The following is a 12,494-nucleotide window of genomic DNA, read 5'->3' as shown; positions in this document are numbered from 1 at the left end:
TTTTTTTCGTCGCGGAAGTGAAAGCATCTCTGGGGTGACTGGTCCACGATCAGGAAATGTATTTTTTGACTCGAGACATGTCAAGATCATTACAAGTCAAAGAGGCAAAGTCCGAGTCAAGTCTCGAGTGAATAGTATTCAAGTCCAAGTCGAGTCGCAAGTCATGCCTAATTTTATCAAGTCGAGTCTGAAGTCATTAAAATCACGACTAGAGTCTGACTCGAGTCCAAGTCATGTGACTCGAGTCCACATGTCTGGTATAAGTAGCCTACACTCTTTTGATCCTGTGAGGGAAATGTGGTCTCTGCATTTATCCCAATCCCTGAATTAGTGAAACACACTCAGCACACAGTAAGGTGAAGCACACACTAATCCCGACGCAGTGAGGCTGCTACAGCGGTGCTCGGGGAGCAGTGAGGGGTTAGGTGCCTTGCTCAAGGGCACTTCAGCTATTCCTACTGGTCGGGGTTTGAACCGGTAACCCTCCGGTCACAAGTCTGAAGCGCTAACTAGCCACGGCTGTCTATGGCTTCATGACATAATAGAACTGTCCAGTCACCTTGTCCTGTGTCGGTGTGTGTGGTGAATACCAAGTATCTTGCATAACTTTTAGCCAGAGACATGTTCACTAGCGTTACTTAATAGCGTACAACAGGGTCCCTGGGGGCGCGGCAGTTGAAACCACCTGTCGCTGTTGCGCATGTAAAAAGATCATAGGGGAGAGAGAAGAGACACAACTGGAACCAGCTTACCCTGGGGCTCGAAATGAAAATCAGAGGTAAACGAAGGTTAACTCCCCTGAAAAGGTCACTGTCCACTGCCTGGGGTTCCACTCTTCCCAAGTGCTATGCTGGCGTGATGACCCTTTAAATACCAGCAGTTATCCTTTCACCCCTTACTAGCCTCGTGTCTGCGTTGAAATAAATGTTGGTGGAAAAGAAGTGTAAGCACCCAGGGGCAGATGCACAGAGGAAGCGCAATAACCACCTTGTCAGTCCGCAGCGCACTGTGCCTTACCATATTACGTAGCATTTACTAAGCTTTCACTTCAGGTGAACAGTGCTAGTGAATACCCTCCAACCTTAATTTGCAACTCAAAGTGCACTATAAGGGTATGAGCAACAGGGCAAAGCTACTTTTCTGTGTAGCAGGAGTTAGAAAATCATACATCATGAGCACTAACTGTTCTTTAAAATAAAGTGACTTCTATCTAGGGAATATTGCATGTGACCAGTCAACAAGTATCACAGTAGGGCCCAATATGAGAGTAGCAATGTACCTGCCATGACAGTGAAACACACAAGTTTTGAATAACTTAGTTAAAGCTCTGCAAATGCTAAACCAGTGTCTAGGTAGCAGTGATGCCAGTAACGCGTTACTTAGTCTATTTTGACCACTTTTTTCGGTAACAGTAATCTACGCGCTACTATTTACAAACCAGTAATCAGATTAAAGTTACTTATCTAAATCACTGTGCGTTACTATTTTTGTCATTTTCCTTAGTAAAAAGATATATTCTTTGCTTTCTTCTTGTCTCGGGGATTAATGTCATGTAGGCTATGCCAACCTTTTCAGCATGAGGACAACTCACGTGTAAAACCAGACATAAAACCCTCTATGGTAAAACGACGCAGCGACCCAAACGTAAACAACAATGGAGGGATGAGAGAGATGCACGTTTTATCTATGCAGTCATTATTTTGAGTTTGTGTCAGCTAAACATGACAACATTAAGGTACGTTGTAGGCTACATTCTGCGCTGGTGACAAAGTGCTGTCTAGCTAGACATCCCAAGTCTCCTGAAGTTTTGGGAGTCTCCCATATTGATATCCTGACGCCCGCAAATTACATAAAATCTCCCGGAACCTAGAGCGAACAAGAGCACGCAAGCCAGACCGGACGGCGAGTGCATCTAAATGTAACGCGCACACAACGGAGAGGAAGAGAGAGAGGAGTGGTGCGTGTGTGCCTGCAAGCGCATCCAAGACAGAGAAACTGGTCTGTTTTGCTAAATTAACCAATCAGTTTTCAGTGTAGGTGGGCTTATATCTCTTTTCTCCTGAACTTAATTAATCAGTTCAGTTCATAATACCTCCATGGTTCAGTTAGTGTATCTAGGAACAGGAGCGTCATGGCAGAGTCAGTGTCCCTCAAAAAGGAACATTTAAGACCCATTTCACATCAGACTATCATTATGAGTACTTTTGTGTAGTGTTGCACACTGCACTGTTTGTAACAGTGACTTTAGCATTGCTCACAGCGGTTAAATGATTGCAAAAGACTTGAGGTGAGTTTAACAAGTGTAATTTCATTTGCATATTACTCAGGCCTATAGCCTACTAGATGGCTAGTTGCCAAGGCTACATGAAAACCAAACTACCAAAATCTACATATTTTACTATCACAATTTCTATCAATAGGCCTCCCTTATTTGGTGTACTGAACAAACATCTGCAATACAGTATCTAAGTAGGTTAGGTTGGGATGTCTGCTATACATTGTTAAAATGCACTTCCAGTATAGTGAGTATTGGCAAAACCGGTTATCATTTTTATGTTGAGGCGGTGGGGGTGTTGTCAGCAGCTGCTGAAAGTAACTAATAAAGTAACTTGTAATCTAACTTAGTTACTTTTAAAATCAAGTAATCAGTAAAGTAACTAAATTACTTTTTAAAGGAGTAATCAGTAATCAGATTACTTTTTCAAGGTAACTGTGGCAACACTGCTAGGTAGCACCGATTTTTTCCGTACTGACAGTACTCAGTGTCCTCAAAAGAGATCTATGTGAAATGGCTATGTGAAAACTCCTTTAAGCAATCATCCTTGAGATGAATGTATGCATAAATGAAAAAAAGAAAAGTAACTAACAGCAGCACAGTGCCACTAACTACACCCATCACATAAAAAATTTAAATGGATGTCAAAACTAGTTGCCTATAAAAACATATCGCAATAGGCAGCATTGTGTTGCTATAAATAAGACAAAAGCAATGAGTTAGCCATTTGTTTTTTTTTTGTTTGTTTAATTGAGCAGTGGGTTAAATCCTGGGAAGCGCGTTTCCTCTTTAGCGGAGCGTCAGCTCCCACAGAGACGCCTCCTCAAAGCCCTAAAGTGCCCAGTCTCACCGGGCAGGCCTAAGACCGCACCCACCCACCCCTTACAAAGGCAGCGGCTGACTTTACCTTCCCTTTTGCCAACCTGCCCCAGACCTGCTAAATGACAAGAATTCAAGTATCAAAAGTGCATTATTGCAATACCGTCCCGCTGCAAATGCAATATGCCTTAAATACTATAAAACTGCAAAAAACCTCATCAGTGCATATACAGCTGCAGGAAGAAAAACAAAAACAAAAACAAAAAAAATGATCAAAGTTAGCCCAATCCCCTCAGCTTCATGGGTCCCCTTGACCCCAATTCCCACCCCTTAGAAAAGTTCAAATATTTACATTTTTAATCTCAATAAAAATGTAACAAAAAAGAAACTAACAAAACAAAACAAAACAAAAACTAATGAACACTCATTAAAGCTTATCCATTCTGTGCAGCCGTCACTTGCATACTCCCAAAGTCGTCATCCTCCTCGAGTGACCTTTTCAAACTTCCTGTGAGAGAGAAGCAGAAAAGTATGGCTTACAGAACAGAAGACACACAAAACAAGAGCACCAATGACAACGGGGGAAAACATTAGCCTGGGTCCGCCCGGCTACGTACTTCTGTTCAATTTCATTTTCCTTCAGTACTCTTTGCCCAAGAGCAGTGTAGCGGAATATAGTCAAGAGTATGGTTTTCGAGGCTAGGAAAACATAGCATGAGAGAGGTCAGACAGGCAAAGAAACGTGCCTGTGTGTTGCCATCAGCTGAGCTATGTGAATTAAGAGAATGCTTGTGAACAGCTGTGAGTTCGAACCCTGAGGTTGTTTGTTTGTTTAATTTAAGGCCATTTCCGCAACTACGGCTATTTAATGGCCAGAGCACTGTGTGTTATAGAAACTACTAATATGTTAGTAAGATCTATGCTAGTAAGATATTCTAAAACCTTCAAAGGTGGGACCTTACTAAAAACATCAGCCCCCGAGGTTGTCTAAGGTAGCTTTGCCGAAACACATATGGCAAGGAACCTCACCTGTTAGTACACCAGTTTCCAGCTTGGTCATATGACATATTACATTACATTACATTAGATTACATTTGGCTGATGCATTTTTAACCAAAGCGACTAACAACATGGTAAACAGTTTAAGTTTTAAAGCAATTCTCTCAACAATTTTAGGACAATTTAAAAAAGGTAGAGTACAGTAAGAATAAGTGCATCAGTGAGTGCTGTTTTTAAACAGTTGAGTGTCAGTTCAAGACAGGTGGTAAGTGCTTGTAAGTAGTGCTAGAGGAGATGTTCTCTGAAGACATATACCAAGTGGGTGTCAATCCACCCACATGCAGCTTTTTTTTAATTAATTTGTATACAGCATTTGCATTCTGGACTTGAAATGAAAGCCCAGAATTGGTCTGAAACAGTTAGATGGAAACCTAGTTTCCAGACAAAGCAGATGGAGCCAGCAGTTAGCACAGCTAAACTACACAGCGGCCTCACCTGGCATGCCAGCCTGGATAGAAAAAGGCCGCCCCAGCTGGACAGGAGACATCATCTTAATGGTTAGCCTGGCTAGGTAGATCGCTTCATATTCCTGGTATATTGAAAAGATTAAAGGAAAATCAATAATCACTAATCTTATGTTGTCACAATGTTACGGACATGACATAGAATTATTATAGAGTGGGTTGCATAAGTTTACACCCCCATGCTAAAGTTGACTGAAAAGAGGAATAAAAAATAATCTTTTGGAAATTGATCTTAATGCCTTAATTAAAAATTAAAAAAATCCAACCTTTAAAGGACACTAATTTTCTTTGTGAATTAATAATGTATCGTAAATAAATAAATGTTCTTCATTAAAATACAGGGGGCACATCATCACATACCTAGAGATTGGCATGGTTTTATTTCAGTTAGCCTAATAGCTGGTTTGATTTGCATTGAGAGATGATCTTATAGCCCGTGCCAATTTCTAGGTATAGTGAAGGGTATGTGATGATGTGGGGCTATTTTAATTCCAAAGGCCAAGGGAACTTTATCAGGGTGCATAGTATCCTGGATCCATGAAATAACGGGCCTTTAAAAATAAAAATCTGCCTGCTTCTATGGGAATGTAACATAGGGGGGTGTATACTTATGCCCCCTGTATTTTAATCAGGAACATTTATTAATTTACGACACATTATTCATTTACAAAGACAATTGGTGTCCTTAAAGGTTGGATTTTCCCCATTTTTTTTAATTAAGGCATTAAGATCAATTTCCAAAAGATGACATTGTTATTCCTCTTTTTAGTCAACTTGTAAACGGGGTGTAAACTTACGCAACCCACTGTATATGTGGTGGTGGTTAGGAGTTTGTTTTAGGCCCATACCTGTAGCTGATGCACGAAGCCCATATTGGGATTAATGCAGAACCTTCTCTCCTGCACGTGGCTAAATGCAACCCTGTTTGACAAAGCACAGGACACACCCTTATGTTGATATCCTTTCAAAATTAGGTATCACAAAAGCCATGTTGTTCTAAGTTTAGTCAGTTAGTTGCGGATCTGATTCATAGTGGCACTAAAACACGGAATAAAGAACTCTGGCTGGGTTCCACTGACCGTAGGAAACAAATCTGGAGTTACTCAGGCTGCTCTGAACATTGTAGTAATATAGAATCACTTTAAGTCCAAACTAACTTTATTTTCTGTACCTTCTGTGTGATTGTTTTTGAATGATACATTCTGATTTTTTTGTCCAATATAATGTAACAACAAGCCTTAAAGGAGAGCTTTGGCTATTTTCAAGGACTCTGTTGTTCGAGGGGGGGTGGGGGGGGGGCTACACAGACATAATATTATGTCTATGGGGCTACATAGCTTGAGTTATCCTGCTAGAGGCTAGCAAAGCCAGGCGGCAACAGAGCTACAGTATGCTATGAGGGCAGATTTTAGACTGTGTCTGTGCCTCTTAACAGACTGAAATCTTGTCATAACAAGTGCTGTGCAATGTGAACAGGACCCTTACTAGGAGTATGGGCTACAAAGTATGCTCATCAGGGCACTGTTTCTTTTAATTCACACTAATGAATTTCAAACTATGGGACTTAATGTAAGTGACCGACAAAGTTCTCTCTCTAGCATGAAGTTTTCTCAATAAAAGCGTTTTGTGACATGAAGCACAGTCTATAGGATGAAAAGTGAAAAAAACCAAACATGTAGTAGTATATTTTCATTGAAGATGAATTATCATTATGAAGAACTAATCTGATGAGCTAAATATAACCGCAAAAGCTTTTCAGTCGCGATATCCCCCATAGTTATCGTGTGGCATGTGGGAGTATGGTGGCGACTCCTCAATGTTTGGGCCTCAATGACTTATCTGTGGTGTTGAATTAGCTAAACGATTTTGCCTAGTTATTAAATTAGCTTTAGTTAGACTTAAGACTGTGCACTTTGCTTGTCATTGAAATTAAGGCCCAACATGTTTATGTCTAACTGGCTAGCATTTTTCTTTCACATAAGAGACTGATTATTTAGCAAATACATTCTCAACTATTCACTACTGAAAAACATACCTGTATTTAACGCCAAACTATTCACTACTGAAAAAAATACCTGTATTTAACGCCAAACTATTCACTACTGAAAAACATACCTGTATTTAACGCCAAACGTTTCCATAAGGTAGGCAATAACTAAGGCAGCACTAAAAGAAAAACAAGATACAATTCCACTGACATTAATCTCAAGTCACATGACTGGAATTACCCAATTAAATTAAGTCTTATGGCGGAACATACCTTCTTGAAATCCCTGCATTCCCATGAACGAGGAGCTTTCCTGTGAAGCAAAAGTAACGTACATTTATATAGTTTATTCAGAGGAATGTAAACCTATCAAGAAAAATGGACGCGGACAACTACTGTTCCACTTAACCACCCACTGTTCCACTTAAAAATATTACCTCCAGCCTCTAAACATCCATCAATAAATTCTTTTGTCTGGGGAGAGCAGAGAAAGATATTTGAGCAAACATTTTTAGCGGAACTTGATCCAACCACTTAAAGACAACCCTATGTCTACTATGCCGTCAATGCTGTCACTCAAACTTACCGATGGGAAATACCTAATAATGTTCTCCACAGGACTGTCGGCTATATCTAAAACGAGGTATCTGGAAACAAACAAACAAAACAAAATCACACACACAAAAACAAACATGTTACACTAATCCTTTTCATATTGTCCTGGTTAAAGGTGCAGTCTGTATTTCTAGTTAAAGTTAGTTGACGTTTGAGTGCAACAGCCAATCAAGTTACACCCCTCCTCTCTCTTTCTCCTGAAGCAACATAATTGGCTGGATTAGCGTACAGGACTGAATACAGAAAGGCTGTGAACTATACGGTACACAGTACGGAGATCTGTGATGAGACATCTTCATAATTTAACAAAAATGATATTGGCACAGACTACTGTCCTTTAAGGTCCCATACATCCTATTACCTCTGGTCAATTTGTGTTTATTTTAATGTTTCTTAGCAGACACTTTTGTCCAAAGTGACTTACAACAATAACAATAAACATTTCACTGGCATTCAAAATTACTAGTATAACGTAAAATAAATAATATATATATATATATATATATTTATAATAACTTCTGTCATGCAATACCTAAATTTTAGTGGGAAGTTTGGCTTGATGAAGTTGGCCTCAATGTCTTGTCTCACGCATACAATGTGCGTTATTCCATGCTTCTCCAGTACAGAAAGCTGAAACAGCAGAGGGCATAATTACGTCGGGTCTATATGAAGCGTGACCAATCAACAACTGTGGGCGTGGCCCGGACGGGGACGGAACCTACTTTGCTTTTCATGGCGGCTGAGTACGGACCTAAAAACAGGCCTGGGAGAATTTCCTTAGGGAAAATGAGAGGACAGTGATAGTTAATACGTTAATGCCGTGGGTTTGAATAGATCAACTCTGTGTTGCATTACATTGCATTTTGCATGTCGTGGCAATTTCACTCTCACTGTATGGAAGTTCAATGCTCCATTGTTAGTTCTCGGATAGCCCATCTATTGCATTTTAAAAGTTCAAGCTGAGGTGATTTGTTGCGTACCTGCATATCTCGTCTCATCGGATAGGCCCAGTCCTACGAAACAGATTTAATAAAGATAAAAACATGCAAAAGATATCAGAGTCATATCATGACTGTGCATTCTGAATTGCAGCGTCACTTCATGACTGGCAATGGGCTGCCTAAACCTTCAGTGAAGTAGCCTATCCTGAGTTAACAAAGTACTCGTTTAAAGCTATTTAACATCGAAGACAAGTAATCAACAAGTTAACAACAATGCACCTCTGCTAGTCAGATATTGTCTACTTACAGACGTTATGACCCTGTGGGTATATAGCCCTTTCACCAAGCAACTATGTGTGGTTCAACAGATAAACAGCTAGGCTTGCCAAAGTGTCACTGCGGTTAGATGACAGTATGATAGACGACGAGTTTTTCTAGGCTTTCTTTTCTAGGCTTTGAGTTAATTCAAAATGCATATTCATTTATTTATGATTATTATTATTATAAGATCTTGCTATTTCTCGACCCATGTTAGCAATCTTGCTTAGATAACTGGCTGGCTGTCCGGCTAGGTAGCTATTTTGATGTTTGTTAGCATCATAGCTACCAATTGATCCTCCTTGGACGCAGGCAGTGAGGGGAATTCTAGCTTATTCCCCTCGTCCATGTTGTTATACTGTGGGACGTCCAACGCAGTCAACGTTGATGCTGTCACGATCGTTGGATATTATTTTAAAATACAACTAACTGAAAAAAATCAGGAGTTTGTTTTGGAGCTCCGCATGCATGTCCGCCATGCTTCTTCTAACCCAGTGAGTCACGTGGCAGTTAGGGAACGTCGTGAAATTCTAAATTCTTAAACGATCCAAACAACCGGCTCCAGTCCTCTCTGATCCAAGTAAGCAGACGAGCGGATCCTCACCCAGTTTATGGTAATTTCTCAGTGAGGAACCTGAATCTTCAACATTGTACTTTAACTTAACCATTGTTTCCCTGCATGTAGCATAATTTAAAATATATTTCTAAGCACCTCTTGACATCGACAAACTGAAGATAAATAGAATAGGCCTAGGCCTAGATACGAACCTTTCCTTTTTGATAGATAGATAGATAGATAGATAGATAGGACTACTTTATTGATCCTCAAGGGGAAATTCAAGAAGCTTTTGAAGGAACATGTAATAGGCTATAGCCTAACAACATATTAGCCTAAGTAAAATATTGTTATAAAAATCCAAATATTTAGTTTTCTTTTTTTAACAAGAGCTTATTCATATTTCTGATAAAAAAGGTTTTGAAACTATTACTTGAACGGCTCTGTGACTGTGACTGTGACTGAACAGACTTGTAATTTCATCAGCTCACCAGCAGAGTGTAGTATTTCCACATGATGTGGGGTCGTTGCGCTCTACCCCCATTGCAAAAAGTGGATTTCGTGGTTGACATGTGTCTGCCTTAGGTCATTGTGATCGTAGTAGGCTACTAGGAGTAGGCCTACCAGTAAACACCTCAATTAGAATTCATTTTAGCATTCATAGCCAATGTCATCTGCTGCTTCGTTTATCTCAAATGTTCTGTCACAGTGGAATGTGGACAGTATAGACTTGCAGGCCTGTGTACCCTACTGCAAAAAAAACCCCAGCGCCACCTGGAACTGTTCAAGGGCCAAGACCAGCGCTGTCACCTGTCTGAACTCGGCTTGATTAGAGACTATAGGAACCACATTTATCTACATGCTTGTTAGGTAATCCTCCTGTGTTTTCAATAAGACCGCGTCTGCGTGGTATTACTGTACCATGAAACAATTGGATCCGTTTACATGCAGGACGTAAAAAATGGAAGAAGAAGAAAAAAAATGCACTTGTAAATTGTAGACTTATGTTTTACCCAAGTGGGCTTTCTGTTGTCAGCAAAGGTTACATCTTTTGAAGATTAAAACGGACATACATACATAAAATACATACATAGCTTTATTGAAAACTAAAATGTAAACATATATAACACACAGGTTTTTATTACAAATGTATTATCCATATTGCAAATGTGTCCTTTTGTAGTGGGCTTCTACTGAACATTCTATGACAGTTCAAAGCGTTAAAGGTTTCTACACTTAAGTTACTGGAGCACTACTAGAGGTATTTGTCTACATTATTATTATTATTATTATTATTATTATTATTATTATTATTATTATTATTATTGTATTGTAATGCAATGGATGTCAGACTTTAAACACCTTGTCCAAAACAAAAAACGTTTTGAACAGAATGTCAGTTGAAAAGTGTTTTGTTTAAGAATGTAAAGGTATCTGTGATTTTGTGTTTACAATTGACTGAGTTTACTACATTTGGATAGTGTGTGGCAGTTTTTAATAAAAAAAAAATCTCCTACTTCAGATGAGAGCTAGTCTTTTCATCTGAGTAAAACAGGCTACAGGCTGCAAAGATTTCTGCACTATGCAAGACTTTTATTTGGGTCCACCATATGGCTTTTATATAAGAATTAGTCAAATTCCTCCTTCCTGGCTGAGCAAAACTCAAACAGGTTGCGTTGTTTTCCTTCCTTCCTCGTCTCTCTCTCTCTCCCCCCCCCCCTCTCTCCCCCCCCCTCTCTCTCTCTCTCTCTGTGCCAGAGTGTTGCAACGGGTCCCACCACCTGGACGAGCTTGAGATGAACAAACTGCAAATTTCCCTTCCAGTAACTGACCAAATAGATATTTCTAAGCAGCTGTCACCTCCCCCTCCCGCTGTGCTCTCCCCTGTAAAGAGTGCTTGTGTCACTCCTGGCTTTGTTCTCCCACAATGAGATGTGCCCCTCATTGCTCCGTAATTGGACCAGCCCTTGGAATGTGCTTGATGTCTCCGGCACGGCCATTACCTCGCCACCGGGGACGCTGGGAGATGGAGTGGAAATCCCGCCAGTGGAGGAGGCACGGCAGGGAGGGGAGAGGAGGTGAGGAAAGGAGAAAGGAGGAGAGGGGAGGAGAAGAGAGGAGAGGAAAGGAGAAAGGAGGAGAGGGGAGGAGAAGAGAGGAGAGGGGAGGAGAAGAGAGGAGAGGGGAGGAGAAAGGAGGAGAGGGGAGGAGAAGAGAGGAGAGGGGAGGGCCACAAGAGGGAGGGGAGAGGAGAGGAGAGGAGAGGAGGGGAAAGAAGTGGAGAGGAGGAGGCCATGGTGTAAGAACCAAAGCCAGGAAAGCTGAAGTGATGAACTGAACATAGGCTGCCCGGGCCAAAGCTCTGACTCGGAGAGCTCTCTCTCACATGGTTCCAACCCGCGCCCACACCCACCATCTCAAACACACAAGCACACTGCCAACGATACAGCCCTGCTCCTGCTCCTGCCTCTGATCCCCATCATCTTCATGTCATTTAGCTGAGCAACGTCTGCCAAGCTTTTGAAAGACGGGATATTAGGCCTTTTTATCTCTCTCTCTGTTGGAGTTACTCCTTTTTGTAGTCTGACAAAGGGTCAAAGCTAATGACTAGCACAGATAATCAGCATATATCATGGAGGATCATGGAACTAGCATGGCTATTGATATTGAAATCCAGCCATCAGCCTAGACAGTATTCATTATTAAGGCACCTTGTGTGTTAGGTGGTAATTACTCAAAGTGATAAAAATGAAAAACAAGTCTAAATGGATCATCACCCTATGAGATGTCTTTATCTGATACACCTTTCTCTCTCTCTCTCTCTCTCTCCTCCAGCAGGTATGCTCAGTGTCAGGGTGGAGGTGTGGTGGTCATGGGGGGGGTGTTATGGGGGGGTTCGTAGACGGGGTGGCGGTAGGGCGGGGGGCAGTAGTGTGGGCCGGCACCAGTCTACAGCAGTGGCTGTGTGACCACCCGTCTCAACCGCCTTTTTTATTCGGATTCTTCTGGATTCTTCTGGAGTCTTCTCCACCTCCTCGTCCTTCTCCGCTGTCCCCGTCTGGACGTCTGAGGCCCAGGAACTCCAGGAGCCGGGGCCCAGGCTGGGCCGGTCATTTCGGCACGTTGAGGCCCCTCTGCTTTAATGGCCACCTCCAGGGGCGGCAGGGCTTTGTGATTCAACCCCCCCAGACTGCCCCTCTCCACCCTACCCACAATTCACATGTCTAAAACTCCACCACTCCGGAGACGCTAGCTGTAGGTGTGTGTGTGTGTGTGTGTGTGTGTGTGTGTGTGTGTGTGTGTGTGTGTGTGTGTGTGTGTGTGTGTGTGTGTGTGTGTGTGTGTGTGTGTGTGTGTGTGTGTGTGCGTGCGTGTATGTGTGTATGTCTATGTCTATGTCTATGTGTCTGTGTGTCTGTGTGTGTGTGTGTGTGTGTGTTTGTGTGTGGGTGTGGTGGTG

General features: G+C 41.6%; 1 protein-coding gene across 1 annotated transcript; it reads right to left on the bottom strand.

Moving 5' to 3' along the window:
- Nucleotides 1–3,006: 3,006 nt before the first annotated feature.
- On the bottom strand, nt 3,007–8,975 carry styx (serine/threonine/tyrosine interacting protein). The gene is made up of 11 exons (XM_076295593.1): nt 8,768–8,975; nt 8,200–8,232; nt 7,942–7,995; nt 7,752–7,849; nt 7,191–7,251; nt 7,042–7,078; nt 6,878–6,917; nt 6,733–6,783; nt 5,466–5,538; nt 4,589–4,682; nt 3,007–3,602 (listed from the first exon to the last, which is right to left on the bottom strand). Exons 1-11 carry the CDS (start codon nt 8,825–8,827, stop codon nt 3,529–3,531), a joined length of 675 nt encoding a protein of 224 aa, XP_076151708.1. The 5' UTR covers nt 8,828–8,975; the 3' UTR covers nt 3,007–3,528.
- Nucleotides 8,976–12,494: the final 3,519 nt, after the last annotated feature.

This window comes from Alosa pseudoharengus, unplaced genomic scaffold, assembly GCF_046254945.1.
Source record: "Alosa pseudoharengus isolate Yale_2024_CS ecotype anadromous, Long Island Sound unplaced genomic scaffold, YU_APseudo_1.1 YU_APseudo_1.1_scf_2, whole genome shotgun sequence".
NCBI lineage: Eukaryota > Metazoa > Chordata > Actinopteri > Clupeiformes > Clupeidae > Alosa > Alosa pseudoharengus.
This window is presented reverse-complemented; position numbering and strand designations above follow the sequence as displayed.

Coding starts and splice junctions, on each gene's coding strand:
- styx (XM_076295593.1), bottom strand. CDS start 8,827: ATGGACGAGGGGAATAAGCTAGAATTCCCCTCACTGCCTGCGTCCAAG. Junction 7,996..8,199: donor CGATGAGACGAGATATGCAG/GTACGCAACAAA, acceptor ATTTTCCCTAAG/GAAATTCTCCCAGGCCTGTT. Junction 3,603..4,588: donor TATCCAGGCTGGCATGCCAG/GTGAGGCCGCTG, acceptor TCTCTCTCACAG/GAAGTTTGAAAAGGTCACTC.